This window comes from Abramis brama, assembly GCF_963993115.1.
Source record: "Abramis brama genome assembly, chromosome: 17".
In the NCBI taxonomy this organism is placed as follows: domain Eukaryota; kingdom Metazoa; phylum Chordata; class Actinopteri; order Cypriniformes; family Leuciscidae; genus Abramis; species Abramis brama.
Genome location: NC_139979.1, coordinates 32,567,504 through 32,582,022, shown reverse-complemented (window position 1 = coordinate 32,582,022; position 14,519 = coordinate 32,567,504). Strand labels below are relative to the sequence as shown.

Sequence of the window (14,519 nt, the reverse complement as noted above, 5' to 3'; positions counted from 1 at the left end):
TTTAAGAATCAATATTGGTGCATCAAACTGAAGAGCGATTAAAAACTATATTTATTGTAATTAATAGTAAATACTTAGCCATACTTAGCAACCACAATCAATGCCTTAGCAACCATCCTGAACACCCTAGCAACCAGATAGCAATCTCCAAATAACCACTCATCTCACCGTCTGATTCTGATGCCTTAGCAACCATTCAAACACCCGAGCATTGTGAGTTTTGCACGGACGAGCACCTGTTCAGACGATGTAAAATGTATACATTTGAATGGCCTCATGCTGGTAAAGGGCATAAATTGTGCGCTGGTGATGTTTTGAAATTACACATGGCATGAAATGACAATAAATGACATAATCTCACATCAGAATGTATAATTTAGCACTTTAGACGTCTATTAGGGACCTGCATTTGAATTTAGAAAAAGGCTTGAAAGATGATGCTCCTCCTGAACGCTGCTGCCACGCCACATTAAAACAGAGAGCGGTTCTCTCATTATAGCGCTGATCGAATCCAGAGGTCCACAGAGACCAGCGGATTGGACAACTAAATTGACCTAGAGAAGAACAGAAATGGCTTCTTATGAAGGAGCAATTCATTAAAGCAGTGTGATGATCAGTGATATTTGTGACCTGATCCAGCAAAATGAGTCACAGTGACCCAAATTTCAAAATTGAGATTTTGGTATTAATGGAAAGAGGAGACCATAAGCTTTCAAATGATATCCAAGTCAAAGTCATACCTTGAATGGTTGTAAAGATATACACATTTGAATTATGGTCGTCTGTCCTCTTTTTCCAATTGAAAACCTGAGAAAATCACTTTTAAAGTTTTTTGCCCGTTTTTTGTTGATATCTTTCAAAATCCATTGCATTTAAAGGGATAAACTATTTATTGTACAGCTTAATTTGACCAAAGACATTAATATATGCTATTAAACCAGGCTGAAGCTCAAATTATTTTAAAGTTTTTATTTTAATAAATAATTTAAAAGGCACTTTTACAAACATTTACTAAAATCAGAAAGTTTGAACAGAGGTGCTACAGTTTTCCTTGAGAGGGTGTGTGTGTGTCTCTCTCTCTCTGTGTGTGTGTGTGTGTGTGTGTGTGTGTGTGTGTGAGAGAGAGAGAGAGAGAGAGAGAGAGAGAGAGAGAGAGAGAGAGAGAGAGTGAGAGAGGCAGAGAGACAAGGAAACAGAGAACAAAATAATGTTAGCCTATGCAATATCTTTGTGTAGGCTAGTTGACAATAACAGTGTAACACATTCATAACGGAGATACCAACAGTTAAATATTGGGTTAAAATAAATCAAACACATTGTAATGGATTCACCTTGCAGATAAATACACTCACAGAATAATTGCACTCACTCACATCCATACACGATAAATACTACAGGGCTGTCACTGCTGTCGCTGTCATCAGAGGATGACACGTCTCCAGATCCAAAAAAATCACTGACTTAGCCACTCTTGATGACCAGCAGCAGAGCTTAGGTTAGAAGCCTCTAGTGATTTCAACGCTTTTGGCGACTTTTTGGCGACTTTGCTGTCTTTTGACAGCGACATTTCTCAAATTAATAATATTTAATCTTTCTGAGGAGATCTGCTAGCTTGTTTACACATAGCGCTATGAGTCTGACAGGAGGATGGCTGGACCAATCGCGTGCCGGTCAGTCGAAACGGGGCTTCCCATTGACAAATGATCAGCGTTTGTGTACATTTCTAAGCTTTTTGATTGGTTCTATACAACGTGAAACACCATATTTGGAGAGCAGAGACGTTTGAGGGGATTCCCGGGAAATGCTCAGAGGTGACGAGAGGAGTTGAGAAAAGCAATATTAATTTTCAGCGAATTTAGTAAAACTTTGTAAACTTAGTCATTTAAATACCTTTACTCAATTATCTGGACCACGAAACTTTAGGAGATTATTTTTGAATGTCTGTTCTTTGAAACTGAGCAAAAAAAAAAAATTTTTTTCAAATCTATTATTTCATTGTTTTTCCACATAATCGGCCCATATCTTAAAATGGAACGTTGCGACTTCCGACTCATTTCGCCAGATCGGGTCACATTTATCTCCATACGACAGGATGGTATTTTTTACACCTGTCATTATGTGATAAATGGAAGTATCTTGATAAGGAAAGACAGTGAACGTCATTATTAAGGACTTTATATTCAATCAGCATATTGATCACCAAACACGCAGATAATAACACTCATTAACAGCGAGTTAGTGGCCTCTAGAATCTAATTGGCCGCCCCAGGTGCCACTCCAGAATTCTGAACCCTGATTGGCCATTGGTTCCTGAAGGCCATTCTGAGGAAAACGTAACGTTATGTGAGGTTTTATTGACGTCTTTCCGAGGTTAAAACACTGATTGAGCGATTACACGAGGCATGGTATATTTCAGTAAGTTGTACTGTATCTTTCAATAAACCTTCTGATGTTCATTCATCTTTATTTGGTGCTGTAACTACTCTATCTATACAATCCCACACGAAATCTGAGGTCTGGTGGTAAGAGACTTCTCTCTGTCTGCTGATCGCAATTAAAGCATAGAGGAGATAAAGCCTTTGCTATTGCCGGTCCTTACGCCGTACATCAGATCACAGCGATCTGTCACGCCACATTAAAGAGCACCAAAATGGTATTTATTGTTTGAATTGGGTTTTAAAATTGAAATATAACATTTTGTAAATAAAAGCACAAAGCTTATTGCGATTATCTTAAAACAAAAGACAAAGATCTTAGATCATCAAAATGAAGACCCACTAAAATAGAGAAATCAATATTTTCAACGCAGCCCTAGAATCCACACAGCGCACACGTTTGCCTGTTCTTGCTTCTCCATGTTGTTTGCGTGAAGCAGACACTAACAAAGCTCACCGTCTGAGAAGCGTTAAGAAAACGCCACTGTTTCAGTCAGTGATTTCGGCCCTCTAAAATGGTTTCAAATGAAATTTTTCTGCTGAATATTTTCGATTGCCCAAGTTTTGGTACTGTCTGAAATATGTATTGTTCCACATTTTATTGGGAAAATGTATCTGTATTTTCTATTAGCATTCATTATAATGGTAATAAAAGGTCAATGAAACATTAAATTATTGTAATACCATGATTTTTGGATGTGATACTATGTTAGCACTAGTGTTGCCTACTCGAGATCAGTCATTTTTATCAGTCATGTCTTGTCTCTGTCTCGCACGAAGAGGACTTTTCATTTTATTTCAAGCCCGTTTAAGACCACAACTGAGGGTATATCACGAAATCATTCATTACTGTGATTAGACGTTAAACTTCCGACCATGAGCCAAATCCAGGGCTGCCAACTTTCACACATTCAGCGTGAGACTCACGCAATTGACACACTCTCACGCCACACATCGGTTTTCTCACGCACAGAAAAATCGCGAAGCAAAGAGGAAATTGAGACCGACAGACAAGACAGAGCAGGCTACTTATGATATAAAAACAAATTATATTCTACCCGATCATCTCTACTAGCTAATAGTAAATAAACACGAATGAACAATGTTGAAAGATACAGTACAACATTAACGCACGTTAGTTGGCTAGAAAAAAAGAGCTATAGAGAGTATTTTGCTAAATATGTGTAGGCTACTATATTACATATTTATTATATTTTACTTACATCATTAAATGAAGTTGTTATTATAATAAAAAACGCATTATATTTAATTTGAGTTATTTATCTGTGTGTTTACAGCATTAGGTGAGTTTTTTTTTTTCTTAAGAAAAACTAACGCCTATCTTGTGTATCTAATATTTATCCAAATGATCAATATTGAATCAAATCACAAGAATTTAATTGAATTGAAATCGTGAAATTTGTGTCAAGCAATAATGAAAAGCGTAGCTTACCAGAAATTGTGCCATGTAAACATTGTAACATGTTGTCACTAAACCTAATAAAATTGTTAAATTACTAAAATGTTTTGACAATCACAATACACTTATTGTGATGCAAGTTTTTATTTTATTTTTTTACACCCCCCCCCCCCCCCCCCAATCCAAACTGGCCGATATTAACCAAAAACATAAGCCTAAGTCAAACCACATGTGAGATATTTACAAACTGTAATCAAAATAATATACAAATACAGGGTTTCCTTCCCCGTTGCACAATATGTACCAACATGTAAATGAAAAATATATATCAAATAATTTTCCTACTAGGCAAGACTTAATGCATGGATCATATGATGCATGTTCCACCACCTGTTATTCACATTAATATAAGACATAGGCCTAATGGACTGTGTCTAGATTAATACCTCATCGAGATTAGCATTTTTGCGGATCTTTGAGTTTTAAAATGGCCGCATATGCATATTCCACATTTTGTCATAAGTGTGTCTTGCAGTGTGGGGACTTGCACTGGTCTTGGTCTTGGTTTAGGTGGTCTTGACTACAACACTAGTTAGCACTATGATATTCTTTGAACTACCTTTGGAGTATTGTGTCAATATTGTGTGTTAACCAATCAGTAGCGTATACCAGAGCACCACGGTACTATAATCTGATTCCATCACCGCACCATGGTACCAGCACAGTGTTTTTCTCGATCGTGGAGACTGCAGCGAGACAGATGTTGGTGTGTTTGGTATTCTGTGTGTGTTGAAGAGGGACAGACGTGTGTGTAATGGGCTGTTCTCAGCGGCACTGAGGCCTTGTTGCTGTTGACCTGCATTTAGACTCAGGCAGGGTGAGATCAAGCGTCTGATGGTGCCAGCGCAGGTCACGACCTCTATCGGCTGTCAACACAACACGCATCTCAATCACACTCCTCTGACGGCACTGCTGCAGGGATTCACTTCTTTCTGCACGCATTGAGTGTGTTTTAAAGTCATTTATTATTTCTACACCAAATGGAAAGTCTGCTGTCGAGAAAACTGGAAGTACCGCCCCACAATTACGCTATTGATTGATCCTGTGGCTGCATCTGAAGTCTATGGAAGCTTGTTTCCGCCACAGAATAAAACATTTTAAAAGATAATTGCGACTTTATTTCTCAGAATTGCGTGTTATGAAGTCAGAATTACATGATATAAAGCCACAATTGCGAGAAAAAGTCAGAATTGCGAGTTTAATTCTAATATCACGTAATTCTGACTTTATAACACACAATTGTGACTTTATATCATGCAATTCTAAATTAATAACACACAATTGTGAGAGAAAAAGTCGCAATTACCTTTTTTATTTTTTAATCTGTGGTGGAAACAAGCTTCTATAGAAATCACATACTTCCCATAATATCAAAAATACAACTCCTCAACTGACACACTTTTACTTCATACAAATAGTCAACCACCTACATAACTTTTCAGTGCATGTTTTTTTCTGCATCTTGTAACAGCAAGAATGTTTTTGTTTTTAGGGAAGCTCTTAACACTTAACAACAAAAAACAAAAATTGCAATTCTTGTGCAAAAATAAATAAATAATAATAATACATAAAAACTATCTGGGGAAAAGGCACTTCAAATTTATGTAAATCGAGACATTGTTATCTTAGCATCATTAACAACAAAATCGTTACACAAACTGTGAATAAATCATAATTTGCATGAGTAGAGAATTCAGTCAGTGAGTGTCGACACTTCTGACAGGCCATTGCATTTATAAATCAACAGAAACTTGTGTGATTGGGTGCAACTCTTAGCGCTGCAAAAAAGACATGTAAAAATAAGTATTTGATGCACCGTGGAGGATATCTAAATATAATGGCACAATCTACACTTTTCATTCATTTTCATATTTCCTTTTGTATTTATTTTAATTCTGCAGGGGCAAGTTTTTGACCCACATCTTGAATTTTGAGGGCATTTTTGTTCATTCATGCTTTTCTGCCCCAAGCCCCGTTCATTTCTCATATGGGATCTCTGTGTTACAATGAATATATTTTATTAATCATATTTTTTTAAATGTGGTTTTATTATTAATATGGTGATTATCTCTAAGGTGGACACACAACTTAATACATGATTTTTAAACATCTGAATCTAACCATGTCATGTCAACAAATGGAAAAGTCAGCCAGCTTTTGATTATTATATCAGTTATTGTGCCTTTCGCCCCGACCACAAATACCATAATTTTACATATTCTTTAATTAATCAAAAACTTTTTACCTTTGACAAAACTGAAAAACATTAACAATACCTATTCTGTAATTGTATCGATTTTCATTTGTTTGCTGTATAAATTATTTTAAATCATTAAATATTATATCAAATTAGTGCAGAATCAAGTTTCCATTGCTGCCCGGGATCTTGTCGAGAATCAGCCAAATGTCCATGTGCATAATGAAATGTTTAGGAAACTGCTGTGTTCAGTTTCTGTGCCATCTAGTGGTTTAAATGAGAATAAAAGGTAACACTTTATTTCGATTGTCCACTTTAGACGTTCAACTATAAGTAACTTTGCAACTACATGCCAGCTAACTCTCATTAGAGTATTAGTAGACTGTCTGTGTAATATCTGCACACACTTTATTTTGATGCTCCTCAATAGACATTATCCTACTCTACATGTCTATGCTACACCCTAACAGTCTACTAATACTCTAATGACTGCTAGTTGACATGTAGTTGCAAAGTTGCTTATAGTCAGTGTTGGGAAAGTTCACTTTCTACATGAACTAGTTCAAAGTTCAGTTCACAAATTTTAAAATGAACTAGTTCAGTTCATACTCAAAATCTTGAACTAAGTTCACAGTTCCAAAAATGAACTAGTTCATAGTTCTTTTTTTCCCATGTTGCTGCGAGATATTATTTTTCAAAATGATTGCCACAGCCCATATAGAACCACAGACAATTATTTTATCAGTTTTAACACTGAAGCTATGCGTCAGATTTTTCCCATCCTCACCGACCTTGTCATAAAACTCGTTTAAATGATCATACGACGCCTCCTTGCTGCTTTTTGTTTTGATTTGTAACGATCCATTCATTGCGTCTGTCACGTGACAAATGAACGTAAGACTCGGAAGGTAAAGTAATTATTTATGTTCCCTGTAAACGATTTTTGACTGCATTATTATGATTTCTTAATTCAGAATATGATCAAGATTGCGTAGGTGGATGAACGAAATGACTCGAAAAAAGATTTGTTCATTTTGATGAACGAGGTCGAACAAGAGAGTCAGTGACACTGGTGGCTGGTGTTGCCAGATTGGGTGTTTTTTCCGCTACGGCCGGTTTACGGTGTGTTTTAGCCGGGTTTTCGCATGGAAGGCTCTATAGAAATCTGGCACTCTATTGAACGAAGTTAAACTGAGAGAGCGTGGCGTTCACACACACCAGAATGAACGAGTTCACAGTAACGTTCATCAGGCAGTAAGACAGTACGTTCAGTTCACGTTCACCCAAAATATGAACGAGTTCATGAACTATCGTTCAATGAACGCGTTCAGGCACAACACTGCTTATAGTTGTAAACCTTTGGAAATAAAGTGTAACTAAATCAAATGCACTGTTTACCCCGGTGCTCCTTTATCCCCACTGTAACCTCTTCACTCCAGACGAGTGTGTGTTTCCTGATGTGTGATGCTGTGTGTGCCACAGGTGCAGCGCTCCAGAAACAAGCAGATGAGGGAGATGTTTCCCGACGGATTCGGGATCCATCACGCCGGGATGTTACGGCAGGACCGAACCCTCATGGAGAACATGTTTTCCAGAGGATACATAAAGATTCTGGTGTGCACCGCCACGCTGGCCTGGGGTGTTAACTTACCCGCTCACGCAGTCATCATCAAGGTCAGGACGCATCGCTGCTGGCTTGTGGATGTGTGCATGAAATTATTAAAGTGCCCATATTATGCTTTTCAGCTATTACCTTTTATGTAGTATGTTTATAGCTGTTTGTAAATGTAAAATGTCTGCAAAGATCAAAGTGCAGATAAAAGGAGTTTTTGTCAATCAGTCGTCAGTAATTCCACTCTTACTTTTTGCACGAACCTATGTAGGATTGTATAAAATTTGCATAATGGTCTTCATTGGCTGCCCACGAACAGTCTACTTTGCCCCGCCCTCAAACACTGTAGTTGTAGTGAAGGCTGTAAAAAGTTGGTTAGCTTTGGCAACATGTCGAGAAGACGCTGTTTTCAGCACTGCGAATCCATTTTGATGCACTTCCAAAGCAATTTATATGGTAAAACCGACACCATCATTGCTGTTCATATCATTGTGTATCAAATGCTGAGAAAGAGCTGAAATTCATAAATGCTAATGGGGGTTTGGTTTTGGGCACGCACTGTTACCGGTCAACCAATCACAGCAGACTGGGTCATCTGACCAATCAGAGCAGAGTAGACCAATCACAACAGACTGGGTCATCTGACCAATCAGAGCAGAGTAGACCAATCACAACAGACTGAGCCATCTGACCAATCAGACCAGAGTAGACCAATCACAACAGACTGGGTCACCTGACCAATCAGAGCAGAGTAGGCTCATGGAAATATGGGTTTAAAAAGACTGAAGTCTTTATCGAACTGTTTCAGAGACTGTGAGAAAAGACATGTCTATATTGTATATTATGAGAAAATAAAGTGTTTTTGGCCTTGGCTGCATGTAAACCTTTTAAAGGAGACTCCAAAACAAAATTCACATCCTTTGAGGATGCTTTAAATAAGCATAATAGGGGCACTTGAATCATAATTCTGGAATCTACAGAATGAGCTTTAATTGATTCCTGTCTGATATCAGGGCACTAATATCTATGATGCCAAGCGTGGAGCGCTGGTGGATCTGGGCATCCTGGACGTGATGCAGATCTTCGGTCGGGCCGGACGGCCACAGTTTGACAAGTACGGAGAGGGAACCATCATCACGACCCATGAGAAGCTGAGCCATTACCTGACGCTCCTGACCCAGCAGAACCCCATCGAGAGCCAGTTCCAGCAGAGCCTATCCGACAACCTCAACGCTGAGGTACAGCCACACACACTGCCAACCTCAACGCTGAGGTACAGTCACACACACTGCCAACCTCAACGCTGAGGTACAGTTAGGACAGAACTCGGATTAAAGGGAGAGTTCACCCAAAAATGAAAATTAGCCCATGATTTACTCACCCTGAAGCCATCCTAGGTGTATATGACATTCTTCTTCCAGACGAATCCAATCGGAGTTATATATAAAAAAATGTCCTGGCTCTTCCAAGCTTGATAATGAGAGTGAATGGGTGTCTGTATTTGGAAGTCCATCAAAGTGCATCCATCCATGATAAAAGTGCTCCACACGGCTCTCCGGGGGTTAATAAAGGCCTTCTGAAGTGAAGCGATGCGTTCGTGTAAGAGAAATATCCATATTTAAAACTTTTTCGACTAAAATAACTAGCTTCCGGCATACCCTTCCGTAACCTTTGAACTTGACGCACAACGTAATGTGTAACGTAAAATGTAGGCACTGACAGTGACAAGCCTATTCTTTAAGTGTTTTTGTTCTCAGCTACATTTTGTTTAAGGCCAACAGTTGTAAACTTGTTTAAAAATAAATGAAAAGCCTGTTTAAATGAGCATCTGCCCTCTTGCTGTATCAGAATCTCACAGATTTCATTTATGATTGTCACAATATTGTGTCTAGCTATTCCTAAAATCAAGCTGCCTCATTCTTTCAGTATTATGATTACATGACCTTGAGAATAACTTATTTTTAAATACTGTAAATGGTAGATTATAAGGCTATATATTTTGTGCTGGTGTATGGTATTTCTAAAGTGTTCAAAAGGAAAAAAAACATTAACAATGTATACCGAATCTAACTGAAAACTGTGACCACAGAGCCATGATAGAAACCAAACCGAGGATTTTGTGAACCTTTCCACCCCTAATATATATATATATATATATATATATATATATATACAGTGAGGAAAATGTTTTAACTATTTATTTGTATGATACAGCTGCAAATAAGTATTTGAACACCTGTCTATCAGCTAGAATTCTGACCCTCAAAGACCTGTTAGTCTGCCTTTAAAATGTCCACCTCCACTCCATTTATTATCCTAAATTAGATGCACCTGTTTGAGGTCGTTAGCTGCATAAAGACACCTGTCCACCCCATACAATCAGTAAGAATCCAACTACTAACATGGCCAAGACCAAAGAGCTGTCCAAAGACACTAGAGACAGAATTGTACACCTCCACAAGGCTGGAAAGGGCTACGGGGAAATTGCCAAGCAGCTTGGTGAAAAAAGGTCCACTGTTGAAGCAATCATTAGAAAATGGAAGAAGCTAAACATGACTGTCAATCTCCCTCGGACTGGGGCTCCATGCAAGATCTCACCTCGTGGGGTCTCAATGATCCTAAGAAAGGTGAGAAATCAGCCCAGAACTACACGGGAGGAGCTGGTCAATGACCTGAAAAGAGCTGGGACCACCGTTTCCAAGGTTACTGTTGGTAATACACTAAGACGTCATGGTTTGAAATCATGCATGGCACGGAAGGTTCCCCTGCTTAAACCAGAACATGTCAAGGCCCGTCTTAAGTTTGCCAATGACCATTTGGATGATCCAGAGGAGTCATGGGAGAAAGTCATGTGGTCAGATGAGACCAAAATAGAACTTTTTGGTCATAATTCCACTAAACGTGTTTGGAGGAAGAAGAATGATGAGTACCATCCCAAGAACACCATCCCTACTGTGAAGCATGGGGGTGGTAGCATCATGCTTTGGGGGTGTTTTTCTGCACATGGGACAGGGCGACTGCACTGTATTAAGGAGAGGATGACCGGGGCCATGTATTGCGAGATTTTGGGGAACAACCTCCTTCCCTCAGTTAGAGCATTGAAGATGGGTCGAGGCTGGGTCTTCCAACATGACAATGACCCGAAGCACACAGCCAGGATAACCAAGGAGTGGCTCTGTAAGAAGCATATCAAGGTTCTGGCGTGGCCTAGCCAGTCTCCAGACCTAAACCCAATAGAGAATCTTTGGAGGGAGCTCAAACTCCGTGTTTCTCAGCGACAGCCCAGAAACCTGACTGATCTAGAGAAGATCTGTGTGGAGGAGTGGGCCAAAATCCCTCCTGCAGTGTGTGCAAACCTGGTGAAAAACTACAGGAAACGTTTGACCTCTGTAATTGCAAACAAAGGCTACTGTACCAAATATTAACATTGATTTTCTCAGGTGTTCAAATACTTATTTGCAGCTGTATCATACAAATAAATAGTTAAAAAATCATACATTGTGATTTCTGGATTTTTTTTTTTTTTTAGATTATGTCTCTCACAGTGGACATGCACCTACGATGACAATTTCAGACCCCTCCATGATTTCCAAGTGGGAGAACTTGCAAAATAGCAGGGTGTTCAAATACTTATTTTCCTCACTGTATATATATATATATATTTACAGAAGCACAACAAAATTACTAAAATGTAAATTTAAATTAAAATGAAGCTTATTCAAAATATTAATGAAAATGTAATATTAGATTATATAAATCATCTCCTACAATAGAGTCACAACTTGTTCTAACACTAAAACCCAAAGTCAGGCTGTCTTTTTTTCTCTAAATTGTATTTATTTTATTTGTCACTAAATTTAGTTTGCACTGAACAAGGAGTTTCACTTTAGTTTTTGTTCGTTTGCAAACGTATGTTTTTATTTTTATTTTTTTGTTAGCAAAAATATTTGACTGCTAGAATGTGTCTTTGTAATTTAATTAATGATAATAAGCTTGGGAAAGAATTAAATGAGCTTAATGAACTCAGAAGATGTTTATAATAGTAGAAGGAAAGGGCTGTTCCTGACTCCTCCACATGATAGCAGCATCTGCACGCGTTATCCCACACAAACTCATGATCAGTTCATCCAACAGATGGCGCACTGACATCAGACATCAGTTGAATGTTAGATTAAAATCATTCCTGCATGTATTACAACTGTGTCTGTGCATATCAGGCATATCAATTATCATATTACTTCCAAGATCTCAATCACATAGTTAGTAATATTAAACACAACCCACACCTCTAGAAAACATTAGGATTTGATTTAAAGTGCTTGAAATGTGATGCTTGCTTTTTGTTGGTTGTTTTGTGCAGATCGCTCTAGGGACGGTCACTAACGTTGATGAAGCCGTCCGCTGGTTGAGTTACACGTATCTGTACGTGCGAATGAGAGCCAATCCACTGGTTTACGGGATCAACCACAAGGCCTGTCAGGTGCTCATGCTCTCAGAATCTGCTCTTAATATTCTCAGTAGTTAAATGGCACATTCGCCGGTTTTCAGTTTTTATTGATATTTTCAGTGTAAATATATATTTATATTAGTCATAATATAGTTATAATATATATTAGTTATGCAGTTATATTTTCCTCTCTTGTTATAGTTTATTATGTCTAATGGTTTGTTGTGAAATATTTTGATAGTAGTTGATGATAATTGCGGTGTTGTTCAGATGGACCCGCAGTTGGAGCTCTACAGGAAGGAGTTAGTGGTGGAGTCGGGCAGAAAGCTGGATAAAGCTCGGATGATCCGCTTCGACGAGAGGACGGGTTATTTCGCGTCCACAGATCTTGGCAGGACAGCCAGTCATTTCTACATAAAGTACAACACTATGGAGGTGAGATGTGTGTGAATGCAGAGAGCAGGATTTCATTCTCAAAGAAAACATGACGGTTAACTTGGCAAAAGACTAACACTGTACGACCTTTTAAAAAGACAAATTATTGCTGTAGTCCACAGTTTTAAATCTATGATACTCAGTCTTTTATTCAGCAAGGACACGTTAAATTAATCAAAAGTGTGACAGTGAATAAAGTTGTACTATTACAAAATATTTATGTTTCAAATAAATGCTGAATGCTTTCTATTCATCAAATAAATCTGAAAGAAATGTATGATGTTTTCCACAAAAATATTGCGCGGCACAACTGTTTGCAACATTGGTAATAATCTGAAATGTTTCTTGAGCATCACAATGATTTTTTTATTCAGCAAGGATGCATTAAATTGATCAAACGTGACATTTATAATATTACAAAAGATTTCTATTTTAAATAGAAGTCTGTTCTTAGAACTTTCTATTCATCAAAGTATCCTAACAAAAAATAAATACATTTATAATTTTCAACAAAAATATTGCGCAGCACGACTGTTTTCAGCATTGCTCATAATCATAAATGTTTTTTGAGCATCAAATCATCATATGTGACCCTGGATCACAAAACCAGTCTTGTGTTGCACGGGTATATCTGTGGCAATAGCCAACAAAACATTTTGTATGGGTCAAAATTATAGATTTTTCTTTTATGCCAAAAATCCTTAGGATATTAAGTAAAGATCATGTTCCATGAAGATATTTTGTAAATTTCCCACCTTAAATATATAAAATGTTTATTTTTGTGTGTGAATGCAGCACTATCGCCAATAGAAATGAACAACTTTAAAGGAGATTTTCTCAATATTTCGATTTTTTTGCACCCTCGGATTCCAGATGCTCAAATAGTTGTATCTCGACTTGTCCTATCCTAACAAACCACACATCAATGGAAAGATTATGTATTCAGCTTTCAGATGATGTATAAATCTCAATTTTAAAAAAATTACTCATAAGACTGGTTTTGTGGTCCAGGGTCACATATTATACTGATTTCTGAAGGATCATGTGACACTGAAGACTGGAGTAATGATGCTGAAAATTCAGCTTTGATTGGCTTAATGCATATTAAGTGCATATTTGACTATTTAATATTCTTTCTTTACATTCCACAGACGTTCAATGAGCTTTTCAGCGCGCAGAAGACCGAAGCAGACATTCTGAGCATCGTTTCAAAAGCTGAAGAGTTTGAGCAGATCAAGGTGAGGTCGTCGATTCCACACACACACACACACACACAGAAAATGGTCTTTAGTAACGGGTAAGCGAAGTGTGTGTGTCACAGTGAGGTGTGTGTGTGTGACGCACAGGTCCGGGACGAGGAGCTGGAGGAGCTGGAGAAGATGTTGTGTGATTTCTGTGAGCTTCCAGCGGCTGGAGGAGTGGAGAACGGTTACGGGAAGATAAATATCCTCCTCCAGACGTACATCGGGCGCGGGGAAGTGGACAGCTTCTCCCTCATCTCTGACCTGTCGTATGTAGCGCAGGTGAGACGCTTCGGCTTCATTATACGCACTTTAAAAGTGGCTCGTTAAACCTGCCAAATCATATGCAACTGCACATCAGTTATGGGAGATTGTGTTTAGAGTCGTGTCTGAAATAATCACACGATGTTTCTCCATTTCTGACCAAATTTCATTATTTCAATGGGAATCGGCGCAATGAAGAATTTTCCCTGCCGGAGAAGCTTAATTATGCGAGTCGAGTTCAATTCTTGTAAATTAGCTGAAGATCCACAATGGACGGGAAGAAAAATCAATTAATTTAATAAATCACTGGGTTTTAAAGGAATATTTCCTATTACTTACTTACTTCCCTAAAACACAGACAGTGTTCATGACGACACTGTTGAGTTCCAGAAAGGACAAATAAGAGTT

General features: G+C 38.1%; 1 protein-coding gene across 1 annotated transcript in view; it reads left to right on the top strand.

The window, feature by feature from the left end:
* Window positions 1–14,519, top strand: part of ascc3 (activating signal cointegrator 1 complex subunit 3) — a 224,412-nt gene that overhangs the window by 144,423 nt on the left and 65,470 nt on the right. Inside the window, exons 15-20 of the mRNA XM_084088603.1 lie at window positions 7,595–7,786; window positions 8,738–8,962; window positions 12,085–12,204; window positions 12,442–12,606; window positions 13,758–13,844; window positions 13,953–14,129. Of these exons, the coding sequence (XP_083944729.1) occupies window positions 7,595–7,786; window positions 8,738–8,962; window positions 12,085–12,204; window positions 12,442–12,606; window positions 13,758–13,844; window positions 13,953–14,129 (966 nt within the window). The remainder of the gene's footprint in view (window positions 1–7,594; window positions 7,787–8,737; window positions 8,963–12,084; window positions 12,205–12,441; window positions 12,607–13,757; window positions 13,845–13,952; window positions 14,130–14,519) is intronic.